The 14,345-nt window shown below is 41.2% G+C and overlaps 2 protein-coding genes across 2 annotated transcripts in view; both read right to left on the bottom strand.

The window, feature by feature from the left end:
* THEGL (theg spermatid protein-like) overlaps positions 1-7,942 on the bottom strand; it is a 101,636-nt gene extending 93,694 nt beyond the window's left edge. The window contains exon 1 of the mRNA XM_006891971.1: positions 7,318-7,942. Coding sequence (XP_006892033.1) covers positions 7,318-7,942 — 625 coding nt within the window. The remainder of the gene's footprint in view (positions 1-7,317) is intronic.
* A 1,924-nt stretch (positions 7,943-9,866) lies between these two features.
* ARL9 (ADP-ribosylation factor-like 9) overlaps positions 9,867-14,345 on the bottom strand; it is a 20,531-nt gene continuing 16,052 nt past the window's right edge. The window contains exon 3 of the mRNA XM_006891963.1: positions 9,867-10,059. Within this exon, the coding sequence (XP_006892025.1) occupies positions 9,880-10,059 (180 nt within the window). The 3' untranslated portion in view covers positions 9,867-9,879. The remainder of the gene's footprint in view (positions 10,060-14,345) is intronic.

Raw genomic sequence — 14,345 nt, 5'->3', positions numbered from 1 at the left:
GGATGGGTGTGTCGGGGGCAATGAGATTGGCACAGGATAGAGCATGGTTTAAGGCTGTTGTACATAGGGTCACTATGAGTCACAAACGACTCGACGGCACATAACAACAACAACAACCCACCCATGTTCAAGCAAGGTGTTGTTCAGCTTCCAAATGTATAGGGGTTTTTTGCTTCTTTACCGTCTTGTTATTAATTTCTAATTTTGTAGCATTTTGGTCTGAGAAGATGCTTTGTATTACTTCTATGTTTCTGAATTTATTGATGCTTTCCTTGTGACCTAAAATGTGATCTGTTCTGGAGATTATTCCATGCACATTTGAGAAGAAGGTATACTGTGCTTTTTGGGGGTGCATTAGTATATAAATATCAATGAGATCGAGTTGGTTTATTATGTGGTTTGATTCTTCAGCATCTTTGTTGAGTTTCTTCCTGGAAGTTCTATCTTGTCTTGAAAGTGGTGCATTGAAGTCTCCAACTACTATAGTAGTGTTGTCTAATTCATTTTTCAGTTCTGTTAATGTTTCTTTTATATATTTTGCACATCTTTCATTTGGTGCATAGATATTTATTATTGTTATGTCCTCTTGTTCTATTGGCCCTTAAAGTATTTTATAGTGACCTTTCTTGTCCTTTATGATGTTTTTTGCATTCAAATCTATTTTATCAGAGATTAATACCACTACTCCTGCTTTATTCTGGTTGCCATTTGCTTGGTATGTTTTTCCCACCGTTTTATTTTTAGTCTTTCTTTATCTTCATTTTTCAGGTGTCTTGATAGGTTTTGGTTTTTTATCCAATCTGCTACTCTTTTTCTCTTCAGTTCTTTTTGGTGTTGTTGCTCATACTTTGGTCCATGATTCTTTCTGTGGCACCTCTGCAAGAAGGATGTCTCTCAGTGTTTCCTGCAACACTGGTCTTGTTTTTACAAACTCCCTTAGGTTCTGTTTTTCTGGGGAAATCTTGACCTCTCCTTCATATTTGATGGACAATTTTGCTGGGTACAATATTCTTGGTTGACAGTTGTGTTCTTTGGGTGTTCAATATATGTCATTCCATTGTCTTCTTGATCACATTATTTCTGCTGAGAAATTGGCATTTAATCTTATTTGTTCTCCCTTATAGGTTACTCTCTGTTTCTCCCTTGCCGCTTTTAGAATTTTCTCCTTATCTTTGGTTCTGGCAAATTTGACTAATTTGTCTTGGTGTTCTTCTTCTAGGGTCTATTCTATATGGTGTTCTCTCAGCTATTATTATTATTCCTCATTATTCTTTATGTCTGAAAAGTTTTTTTCTAATAATTCTTATACAACATTATCGGTGCCTTTACTTGCTTCTTCCTGTTCTGGGATTCCAATGATGAGGATGTCATTTCTCTTGATTGTGTGCTGCATTATTCTTAGGTTTTCTTCTTTTTCCTTCCTTTTTGATTCTGCTATTTGTTCTAGCAGATGAGTGGCGACAATTCTATCTTTATCTCACTGGTTCTATGTTCCATCTCTTCAACCCTCTTCATGTGTCCTTCCATCATGTTGCCAGCATCTGAAATATTGGTCCTCATCGTTTGGATTGTGGTTTCCTGTTTTTCCAGAGCCTCTAATGCCTCATTTGTTTTATCTCCATTGTTTTAGATTTTTTTTTTAAAGCTCCTCCTGGTTTTTTCTGTCAGTGTTCTGTAATTCTTCAAGTTTGTCTTTCACCCATTGAAAAATATTCAATCTTTGTTCTTTTAAACTCTGTTTCAGAAAGCTTCATCTGACTTTCTGGCTTCAGGAAATCCATTGATACTGTGTTACCTTTTGGGGGTGACATCTTGCCTTGGGCTTGGTTAGGAGAGTGAGTTAGCCTGCTTCCTATGTGACATTGCTATGGTAGAGTTTTTCATATCTGAGGTGATAGCAGCCTCCTGATCTGAAATCATCATTCCAGAAGAGGGTGAGGCAGCTACTCTGCCTAGGTTTCTCTCTGCCTTCTGACTCAAGGGAAGATCTGCTTCAGTTTGGTAGGGAAAACGCCTGTAAAAGCAGCCTCCTCTGTCAAACAAGTGCTGCAGTTAGGCCCAATGTGCTCAGGGCTAAAGGCAGTTAATGGACTGGATGTGAGGAGATGCAAGGTGGAGAGCAGAGATCTGATTAGAAAACCAGGAAGCTTTGGTTTTCCCTTCAAGAACAAGCGCCAGCTGTCTCTCTCCCTTCTGATTGAGCTTATTGGGTCCCATGTGATCCAGCCAAACAGCAGTGACCCCCCATACACGAAAAACCTCATTCAAGTTCCAGCGTCACCCCCTGTATGTCACCCCCTCACATGTCACCCACCCATGTGTGCCCCCTGCATGTTGCCTCCATGCGTGCATCAGTGTCAGGTTTTCTGGGCACAGGGCATCATTATCAGAGGGTGCTGGGTGGCAGCGTCAAGACTGGAGGTCTGGGCACAGGCCAAAGGCATCAGGACCAGAGTCGCTTTCCATTTCTTTCTTAATAATATCTAATTTTCCTAAATTTGTGCTCTCACATTCCATGTTCTAATCATTAGTGTCTGCTTATAACTGTTCCTCCTCATTTGTGTGTCCCAATATGCGGACTCAGCCTCAGGAGCCATATCTGCTAGTCTACTTTAAGTGTGCTCTATTGTACACTTCTTAGGGTGATGTGTTAACAAGAATAAAATTGTGATCTAAAGCTTGTGTATTAAATGCCATAACTTTGTAGTACCTTGGAACTTTTTTGCTTTCTTTTTTTTCTTTCTTTCTTTTTCTTTTTGCCTGTGCTAAATAGAAATGTGAACTAGTTAAAATGTCAAATCAGATATGTTGATTATATACATACTTTGGAAGCAGGAGTGACATCCACTTCCTAAACTACATGCCTCTGGAAACTCTATGAACTTGGAGAAATGACAGTACAGAAAAACTTCAGCCCTTTAATTGATAGGGTCACTATGAGTTGTGCTTCACTCGACAGCAATCAATGACAACAATGTTGTACACTTATTCATTGCAATTATGTTTCATAAAAAACAAATGCTGTCTATACACATGAATTTCACCTGATGGTACACAGAGGAATCAAATAGAATACATCTGTGGAAAGAACCACTGGAGAAGCTCACTATCAGCTCTGAAAACTAGGCCAGGTGCTGATTGTGGAACCACCAACTACTCATATGCAAGTTCAAGCTGAAGCTAAGGAAAATTAAATCAAATCCACAGAACCAAAATCTAATCTTCAGTCTATCCCATCTGAATTTCAAAACAATCTCAGGAACAGATTTGAGGCCTTGAACACTAATGAGCAAAGACTAGATGAACTGTGGGAGGATATCAAGAATATCATCCAGGAAGAATGCAAAAGGTCATTACAAAGACAGGAAAGAAGAAAAGACCAAGATGGATGTCAGAAGAAACTCTGAATATTGCATTAGAGTGATGAAAAGCCAAAGCAAAGGGAAGAAATCAAGATATTATGGAGCTGAAGAGACAATTTCGAAGGGCAGCAAGGGAAGATAACGTATTACAATGAAATGTGCAAAGAGCTGGAGTCAGAAAATCAAAGGAACCGAACCTGCTCAGCATTTCTTAAGCTCAAGGAACTGAAGAACAAATTCAAGCCTCAAGTTTCAATACTTAAGGATACTTTGGACAGAATATTTAATGATCCAGGAAGCATTAAAAGAAGATGGAAAGAGTATACAGAGTCTTGTACCAAAGGAATTGGTGGACACAGAAGAATTTAATGTAACAACGTATGAGCAAGAGACCGTGGTGATGAAGGAAGAAGTTCAAGCTGCTCTGAAAGAATAGGCAAAAAAATAGGGCCCCAGGAATTGACAGCATATCAATTAATATATTTCAATAAACAGATGCTGCCATGAACGTGCTCATCAAGTTGTGCCAAGAAATCTGGAGGACAATCACCTGGTCAACTGACTGGAAGAGATCTATATTTGTTCCCATTCCAAAGAAAGGTGACCCCACAGAGTGTGGACATTATAAAACAAAATCATTGATATCACATGCAAGCAAGATTCTGCCAAAGATTATTCAAAAATGACTAGAACAACACATGAACAGAGAACTGACAGAGGTGCAGGCTGCGTTTAGAAGAGGCCATGGAACTAGAGATATTATAGCTAATGTCAGATGGATCTTGGTGAAAGCAGGGAGTGCCAGAAGAATGTCTATCTGTCTTTCATTGACTATGCAAACGTACTTGACCGTTTGGTTGACTTCGAAAAGAACGGGAATCCCAGAATACTTGATTTTGCTTATGAGAAACTTACACTTGGACCAAGAGGTAGTCCTCAGAACAGAGCAAGGAAACACTGCACGGTTCAAAATTGGGAAGGGTGTACACCTGGGATGTGTCCTATCTCTAGACATTTTCAATCTATATATGCAGAAGAGATAATCTCGGAGGCTGGGCTCTATGGGGAGAAATGTGGCATCAGAATTGGAGGAAGACTCATCAAAAATCTGCATTATGTGGATGATACAACCCTGTTTGCTGAAACTGTGAAAGACCTGAAGCACTTGCTGCAGAAGGTCAAAGAGTACAGATCTCAATATGGCTTGAAGCTCAACATCAAGAAAACAAAGATTCTTACCACTAGGCCAATTGCAGCATCATGATAGATGGTGAAGAGATTGAGATTGTTATCAGCTTTCGTTTGCTTGGCTCTACAGTCAACATTCTTGGTACCAGCAGCCAGGAAATTAAAAGAAATTACACTGGGGAAAGTCTGCTGTCAGAGACCTCTCCAAAGTAATGATGAGCAACAATGTCAGTCTGGAGACTAATGTGAGCCTGATACAGGCCATGGTCTTTGCAATTACTTGCTATGCATCAAAGAGCTGGACAATGACTAGAGATGATAGATGGTGAATTGATGCCTTTGAGTTGTGGTGTTAGAGAAAAATACCGAATATACCATGAACTGCCAAGAGAACAAACAGGTTCATCCTGGAGAGGGTGAGACCAAACTGCTCCTTGGAGGCAAGGATTCTGAAATTTTGTCTGACATACTTTGGGCATGTTACAAGGAAGAACCAGTCCTTGGAGAGGGATCTCATGCTTGGCGGGGAGGTGGGGGTAGGGTGTGGAGGGACAGAGAAAGAAGAGAAGATCCTTGATAAGATGGATTCATTCAGTGACTGGAGTAATGGTGGTAGGTGTGTCAGAGACAGTAAGATTGGCACAGGGTAGAGCAGGGTTTAAGGCTGTTGTACATAGTGTCACTATGAGTTGCAGGTGACTTCACAGCACATAACAACAAAACAACAACATTGAACATAGGGTTTTTTAAGGTTTGTTCTTTGGAAGTTGATGGCCAATCCTTCTTCCTAGTCTGTCTTAATTTAGATCATGGCTAACCTTGAGAATAATGGGAATTCCAGTACCCTTGATTGTGTTCATGAAAAACCTATACTTTGACCAGGAAACAGTCCTCTGAACAAAGCAAGGAAACACTGCATGGTTCAAAATTCGAAAAGGAATGTGTCAAGGATGTATCTTGTCTTCATACTTTTCAATCTATATGTGGAACAGAGCATTCAGGAGGCTGGACTTTATGAGGAAGATGTGGTCTCACGATTGGAGGAAGACTCATCAACAACCTACATTATGGAGATGACACAACCTTGCTTGCCTGAAATGTTTGCTGCAGAAGGTCAAGGATTGTAGTCTGCAATATGGATTGAAACTCAACATCAAGAAAATCAAGATTCTCACCAGTAGGCCAATTGGCAGCCCAAAGATAGATAAAGAAAAGACTGACGTTGCTAACAATTTCACCTTATTCAGATCCACAGTCAACACTCTTGACACCAGCAGTCAAGAAATAAAAATATTAACTGAATTGGGGGAAATCTGCTGTCAGGGTCCTCTCCAAAGTGCTAAAGAGCAACGATGTCAGTCTGGAGTCTAAGGTGCACCTGATTCAGGCCATAGTCTTTGCAACTACTTGCTATGCATCAAAGATCTGGACAATGACTAAGGATGACAGAAGAAGAAGAACTGATGCCTTCGAGTTGTGGTGCTGGAAAAGAGTGTTGACTCTATCATGGACTGTCAAGAGAACAAACAAGTCTGTCCTTAAGAGGGTGAAAACAAGATGCTCTTTGGAGGCAAGGATTTCTGAAGCTCCATCTCACACACTTTCGGCACATGGGCAGGAGGTATCAGTCCATCATGCTTGGAAGGGTGGAGGGTCAGTGCAGGAGAGGAAGACCTTGGATGAAATGGATTGACACAGTGACTATGGCACTGGGGCTAAGTGTGTCAGACACAGACTAGATCAGGATAGGATAGGGTTCAGAGCTGTTGTACACAGGGTTACTGTGTCACAGGAGACTTGACAGCACATAACAACAACAGCAATAGTATGACTTACTGGTTTTATTTTCTCACAGAGTTTTCATATTGTGCGGGTGGAAGATATGGAGGTCAAGGAGTAAAAAAAGCATGTAGTGATTTTAGAGATTAGGAAAATTTATTTACTAGAGGATTAAATGAGTTTGCTGGACAATTGATTGCTATATGTGGTTATCAAACTGAAACAAGGTCATTGTGTGAGTGTGTGACTTTATAGAAGTGTCAACTGTTCAAGTATAGACATAGATGGATGAGCTTTTCACCAGGGTTGGAATTCTGTAAGAGAAGTTTGGTGGGCGGCCCAAGAGCCAGTGAAGACATGGACGATTTTGTAAATGAGTGGCTGAAACGATAGATGATAGATTCAAGTCTAGGTAAAGTCTAGTCCGAAGGAACAGGAAATAAAAAGTGGTCATTCAACTTAGATGAAGAATTGTTGGCCTTAACCTAAATTTAAAAAATAAATAAATAAAAAAGAATTGTTGGGCGGAGTCAGAAGTGAAGGGTCACAAATGAGCAGGTGTGATGTAGTTTATACCCGAGTTCTATCAGCCGTTACCTATCCATGAGCATTGAGCATAGAGAAGTAATCATTTGTATAGGCATGTACTCTTTGAATACTTAATACAATGCAATGTTGCTTCCCCCACATTGCAGCTAATTTAAGGAAAGATTCCCCATAAGAAAAAAGATGATAAACACAAAAGCTTAAGTATAGAAGCTTAAGTGATAGAAGTAATGTTAGAAGTGGCAACACAAAGGATGAAATAACTAACAGCAGAGAATTCATTCAAAAACTGGTCATAAATGGTCCTCTAGTCCAGCCGGAGAGAGAAGCCAGGCAAGACATTCTTATTTGTGTTATTACCGGAGTCTCAATTTTCCTTCCCTTTCCCCTTGATCCAAAGAGCGGTAACTACAAAGTAGCAAGTAAACGATGCAGAACTTACCTTTCTTTGGCACCGTCTGAGCTCTCTGCTGCAACCTTTCACCTTTAGGTTCTCGGGTTCTGGACAGGGAAGGGCCCCAACACCTACCGGACGACTCGGATGACTGCCGAACCGGTGACTGAGCCCTAGTGTTCACAGGCGGGGCGATAGTCACTGCACCGGGAAGTAAAGGGGCATCGTTGAGCTTCTGGGTCTCCTGAGGCTTGTGCAGCTCATAGACCCTGTAAGGCACCTGAGCCTCGCTGGTCTGGTCCAGCTCACTGGTCTCTAACTCTTCCGACTCGCCTTCACCTGGCTCCTCCGTCTCAGATTCCCTATAATCTCCAAGCACCTCAGACTCCCCAGGATCCTCGGATTCCCACGGCCCCTCGGACGCCCATGGCCTCTTGAACATATAGGGCTCCTTGGACACCCAGGGCCCCTCCGATTGCTCGGCCTCTTCGACCTCCTCTGACCGTTCAGCCAACTCGCCCTTTTTCTCCTCGGGCTTGCGCAACACGTGGAAGAACCTGAGCACCAGCGGCTTATGGAAGGTCTCGTACTCCGAGGACGTTTCTGTTGCATCGAAGAAGCCGTCGGTGGCCCCGGACAACGTGGAGGAAGCCTCAAAATCTAGATTCTCCATTTGTGCCCTGCAGCACCCTCTAGCGGCCAGCGCCGGGGAGGCTCACTGTTTGGGCGGAGAGTTAGGGAGGCCGGGAGCCCTGGGGCTCTGCGCCAGCCCCCCGCGCCGCCCACCTAGCCCAGGCCCTCTGGAGGCGTCCTGCGGTTGCCAAGGCGACGCAACGAGCCCTAAGAATATCTAGGTTCGGCCCTGCGGAGGGCACGCTGAGCTGCCTCCATAGAGACGTAAGGGGGCAGCTGCCTCCCGAGCTAGGAGTCAGCTCAGAAGCGCTGTGGGGCCTAAGTCACGGGAAGAACAAAGCAGTTTCTAGTCTAGTTACAACACCACTCAGCCTTTGTTAGGTTTCAGATGCTCTCTAGCTCAGGCACTGCCTACGCCTTTGGCCCCAAATCATGTTGTTGTGTTGTTATGTGCTCCCTCACCCCAAGAATGCTACAATTCACAGCGATCCTGTGAACAATGGCTCTGAACCTTGCCCTACCCTGAGCCAACCTTTCCTATCTCCGACACACCTGACCCCACTGGCACAGTCACCGTGTCAATACTGGGTGTCATTCTCATTTGCCATTTGAGTCGGAACCTAGTGACTCACCTTCCAGTGGATGTCTGAGGCTGTAAATTACACATCATGACATCATGATAGATGGAGAGAAGATTGCAATTGCTTAACAATTCAATCTTGCTTATATCCACAGTCAACATACACCACTGGTACCAGCAGTCAGGAGATCAGAATGTGTATACCACTGGGAAAGTCTATGACATCAGTTCAAAATCTAAGGTGCACCTGATTCAAGTCATAGTCTTCCCAGTCATCTGCAACTGAGAGGTGGACAGTGGATATGGATGACAGGGGAAGAATTGATGCCTTTGAGCTGAGTTGGAGAACAGTGCTGAATATCCCATGGACTGCCAAAAGAACAAACAAATGCCTTGGGAAAAGCACAGCCAGAGTGTTCCTTGGAGGCACAGGCGATGAAGCTTTGTCTAAAATACTTAGTGCATATTGTTAGGAGAGGCTATTCCTTGGGAAGAGACATCATGCTTGGAAAGGTCACTGAAAGAGAGCAGAAAACTCTCAGCTAGATAGATTGATACAGTGACTGCAGCAATGAGCTCAAGTAAGTCAGAGGATTAGGATGGCATGTGACAGGCTTCAGTCTCTTGTTCATTGAGTCACTATGAGTTGTACTCACCTCGATGGTACCTAACAATGGCTACTATCCAACATGCCAAACTTTTCCCCATTTTAGCTCTCTCTACCACTGTTCCCAATGTCTGTAGTTCTTTCCTCCCAACCTTTATATACTGGATCTTTCCCATCTTCCAGCGCTGGGTGTGAATATCACCTAGTCAAATCTTTCTAACTCACATTAAAATGTTATCGTTATTTCCTCTCTCAATTTGTCAGTTCAACATGATTTGTAATTATTTCATCTGCTTATTGTCTTCCTAGTTGGAACATATGCTCCTTAAGAAAAATAATCCATTCTGATCTGTTCATGAGTGCCAAGCCTGATAAATAAGTGTGTTAACTACCAGAAGAGTGGAAGACACTCAACCAATGGATTTGACACAGTATCTGCTGCAATGGGCTCAACTGTGTCAGAGATGATGAGGATGGCACAGGATAGGACAAGGTTCAGATCTGTTGTTCACAGGGTCACTATGAGTTGTAATTAACTCAATGGGCACATAACATCAGCCACCACCTTCCTCAGCATGATGTCTTTTTCCAAGGTTTGCCCCTCCTGATATGCCCAAAGTATGTGAGAAGAAGATGCTTTTAATAAGCTAACATTACCGTTAATATTCCATACATTGAGAACACGGGAAACGGCTTCTTTTTTATTTGTAAAGTGGAAACGTTTGGCTTTAAGCCTGACAACACTCCTGAAGACTTGTAGATCGTGAGCAGTTAGCAGGCTGGATCATGGTCATTGCACATCCGCAGCCAGGTGTGCGATCAAGTCCTTGACATCCTGCATGATGGAGGGTAATTCTGAGCCATTCTCAGTTACTTGGGTTCCAAACAAGAACATCTTCCTCTCGTTTCCCACCTCAGATAACGCCAATGCATCATGGATATCCGTGATGTGATATGACGTTTCAAGATCCTTTACCAGGAATGGAAAAAAGAATAGGAAACTGTCATTTTCTGCTGCTTCTAGAGAGAGATTCTCATCCATTACTTTGAATAAGCCCATCATTTGTAATACAGAGAACATCATAATTCTACTATGATAGCCCCAGATATTATCTTAATACTATTATTATCACCAGAACTATGCTAGCATGTACAAAGTATCATAAAAACATTTCTGGAAAGTTAAACTGGCATGTGTGGCATGTGTTCTGTTATATATTTTTACAATAATTTTGAAAATATTTCCTGGAATTAAGTCAAGTCAATATAATTCCTTGTTTTCCCCCTAAGATTATTTTAATATAATCAGTTCTTTTATAGCTAACAACTTAACTATGATTTTTATCACATTTTTGTCCATATCTAATATCCTAATTATAGCATTTTATTTGTGACTCTGATTTCTACTGAAAATACTATTTTTATCAAATCTGGGGAGGTGATGGGATACAGAGAAGGGAACTGAAGAAGAGTGGGCTTAGAAAATGAGGTGATGGGGGTGCAGGGAGCAAGAGAGGGAAGAGATAGGTGATGACAAGACTCAGAGAGGGGAGAGGCCTCAGCCAAGGAAACTCAAAGTGATAGAAACATTCTTGTTGCATAAGTCAATTCTGACGTATGCATTAAACTACTAGCCATAAAATTGGCTGTTTGAACCCACCTATGGGTGCCTGGGAAGACAGATCTGACAAATCACTTGCTTCAGAAATGTCAACTCTTTCTATTCTGAAGCACTGGGCCACCACAAGGCAGAGAAGATAGGGATTAAAACTGAAGATAAGAAGACTGTGTTTATGCTGTATGCCAGGATCCAAACCTTGAAGTCGAAATGGAAAAGTCAATCAAGTAACCCCTTTTGTACGTATACACACATTTAGCTATATATTTTCAGTTTATAAAATATCTACCTTTTTGCTTCTAAAAACTCAGTTGCAAATAGATTTGTGTTGTTGTCATACATGTTGCCCCTAAATTGGAAATATTCCGCTATATGTAATGTTTTTTCACCTTCACCAACATTGTTGTTATGTACCATTGAGTTGGAACCAACCCACAGCTGACCATCCAGTGTGTTTGCAGAGGCAATAAATTGAAGAGCAACTGGTGGATTTGAACTGTGTGCCTTCAGGATGGCAGTGCAGCTCTTTACCACGAGGCTACCAGAACTCCCTGTACCCTCACTGTGGGTCTAGGTGCTATGCTTGGCACCTGTCTGAAATTAAGTACCTTCCTAGATGTTGGCCATGTCAAATTATTGCTTATTCGAAACTTGAATTTGTTTCATTTCAAATCTATCATTATTTTTGTAACTGTATTTATTAATAGAGGAGTTAACATATGGATGAGGTCACTGATTAATAAAGTCACTGTTCTGGTGGTCTCATGGGAAGCAGTTGTGCTGTCAAGCCAAAGAGGGCACCTCAAATCCACCAACTGCTCCAGAGGGAGAAAGATGGGGGAACCTTCTCTCATGCACTTCACAGTCTCTGGGAACCTGCTGGAGGGCTCCCTCTACTATGCTGTGCCATCCTCCTCATCACAGAGTTCTCTACATGTGGCTTTTTTTTTACGTCTAATTGGCTTATAACACCACTCAGGTCCTTTTGTTTCTTGTTGGTCTTCTTTCTAGATGTCCTGGCTAGTTCTGAAAGTAGTATTGTACTGACGTCTCCAACTGTAACTGGATCCATGTCTCCCTTCAGTGTTCAGTCTTCCTATCAGGGTTTATTTCATATATTTAGGTCCTGGAAATATTTCTATATTTCCAGTCTAGGCCAGGAAATTTGGAGGACAGTTGTCTGTCTGACTGGCTTGAAGAGATCCATATTTCTTTCCATTCTCAAGAAAGGTGATCCAAGAGAAAGAGGAAATCATAAACCAATATCATTAATATCACATGTAAGCAAAATACAGCTGAAACCCATTCAAAAATGGCTAGAATAGTGCATAGAGCACATCCAGAAGTTCAACTAGGATTTAGAAGAGACTGTGACATCAGGAAATCAGTGCTGATGTCAGATGGATTCTGGCTGAAAGTCAAGAATACTAGAAGAATGTCTGTTTGTGCTTTATTGGCTATATCAAGCCATTTGACTGTGTGAATCATAACAAACCTTGGCTAACATTGAGAAGAATAGGAATCCCAGAAAACTTATTTATGCTCAGATGAAACTTGCATCTAGTCCAAGAGACTATGATGCGAACAAAGCAAGGGAACATTGGATGGTTTAAAGTCAGGAAAGGTGTGCTTCAGGGTTGTATACTTTCTCCATACCTGTATGACGAGAAGCTGGACTCTATGAAGAATGTAGCTTCAGGATCAGAGGAAGACTCATCAACAGCCTGTGTTTTACAGATGATAAAATCTTGCTTTTAAAGTGAGGAGGACTTGAAACATTTGCTGCAGAAGATCAAAGACTACAGCTTTTGATGTGGATTGCATCTCAGTGTCAAGAAGACAAAAATCCTTACCACTGGATCAATCCATTGATATCATCACGACAGATGGAGAAAAGATTAAAGCAGTCAATGATTTCATCTTACTTGGATATACAAAAATCCTTGGAATCAGCAGTCGGAAGATCAAGATATGTATTAAATTGGGCAAATTTGCTATTAGGGACCTCTCCAAATAACTGAGGAACAATGATGTAAATTTGAAGACTAAGATGCCCTTGATTCAGGCTAGGGTCTTTTCAATCACTTGGCTATACATCTATCTGAAAGCTGGACAATGAATAAAGATTCAGGAAAAGAATTGATGCCTTTGAGTAGTGGTGTTGGGTAAGAATACTAAATACTCCCTGGAGTGCCAAAAGAATACACGTGTATCTTGAGTAAAAGGCAGCCAGAGAGCTCCTTGGAGACAAGGATGGTGAAGCTGCATTTCACATATTGTAGGCTAGGATAGGTTATTCTTTGGAAAGGTGATGGTCAGGGAAAGGCCCTCAACCAGATGGACTGACATAGAGACTGCAGCAATGGGCTCAAGTTTGGCAGAGATGATGAGGATGGCACAAAACAGGACAGGGTTCAAATTTGTTGTTCATAGGATTACAATGAGTTATATCTGACTTGATGGCACCCAACAACAACAATAACAACAACCTTATCTCTCTTTTGGTTGTTTCAATGGCATTGTTTTCTGTCTTTACTCTTTCATTCTATTTGTGTCCTTGGTTTTAAGGTGTGTCTCTTATCATGGTTTTTTGGTTGATTTCTTTTAATTGATTCTGCTGCTCCCTTCCTTTTGATTTGAGCATTTAGTCTATTTATGATCACTGTATCTACTGATTAAAAGTTACTTACTCTTGCTATTTTATTGTTTTGTGTGTGTCTTAATTAAGTCTTCTTTGTCTCTTTTAAATTTCTGCTTACTTTTTTTTGTTGGCTTGTTTACTGTTATTGTTTTGTTGTTAGGTGCTATTCAGGAGAGTACCCTACAACTATGAGATATCATCTCACCCCAGTCAGAATAGCAAAATTTAACAGAACAGCAAGCAACAAATGCTGGCGAGGTTGTGGAGAAACTGAAACCCTTATTCACTGTTGGTGGAAGTGTAAAATGGTGCAACCACTGTGGAAGGTGGTATGACACTTTCTCAAAAAGTTGCAAATAGAGATACCATTTGACCCACTAATTCCATTACTGGGAATATACCCCAAAGAGACCATAACTGATATCCATGAAGATATATGCATACCCATGTTTGTTGCAGCTTTGTTCACAATAGCAAGGAGTTGGAAACATCCTAAGTGTCCATCAACAAACAAAAAAAAATGGATAGAGAAGCTGTGGTATATTCACACAATGAAATACTATGCTGTATTGAAAAACAAGGAACTCATGCAATATTATTCAAAATGAGTGACCCTGGAGGACATTATGCTGAGTAAAGTATCTCAGTCACAAAAGGACAAATACTACATGGTGCCACTGTTGTAAAACAGGTCTGACATCGGGGTTGGGGAGGAGACTGAGAAAGATGGGTACAATAATGTATACTGCATTGAAATAGATGAGGGAGAAAACTGTTTAAAAGGGATATGTGATTAGGTATTTTGTCATAACAGGTGTCCAGAGCAAAGGCTACATGGTGGAGTGGTTTTTGTTTTACTTTTACAAGAGGATAGTGTACTAGGGGGGAGGGTTAGGAGGGGAGAAAAGTGCAACAAGGGATGAATGGAAATCCAAAGTCTCTGTAAATTTTTACTGAAATTAATAATAAATTTAAAAAATAAATAAAAATTTTCAAA

Source organism: Elephantulus edwardii, unplaced genomic scaffold, assembly GCF_000299155.1.
Source record: "Elephantulus edwardii isolate Elephantulus edwardi_28Jun2011 unplaced genomic scaffold, EleEdw1.0 scaffold00107, whole genome shotgun sequence".
In the NCBI taxonomy this organism is placed as follows: domain Eukaryota; kingdom Metazoa; phylum Chordata; class Mammalia; order Macroscelidea; family Macroscelididae; genus Elephantulus; species Elephantulus edwardii.
Note: the sequence above shows the minus strand (reverse complement) of the source record. Positions and strands in the feature narration are given on the sequence as shown.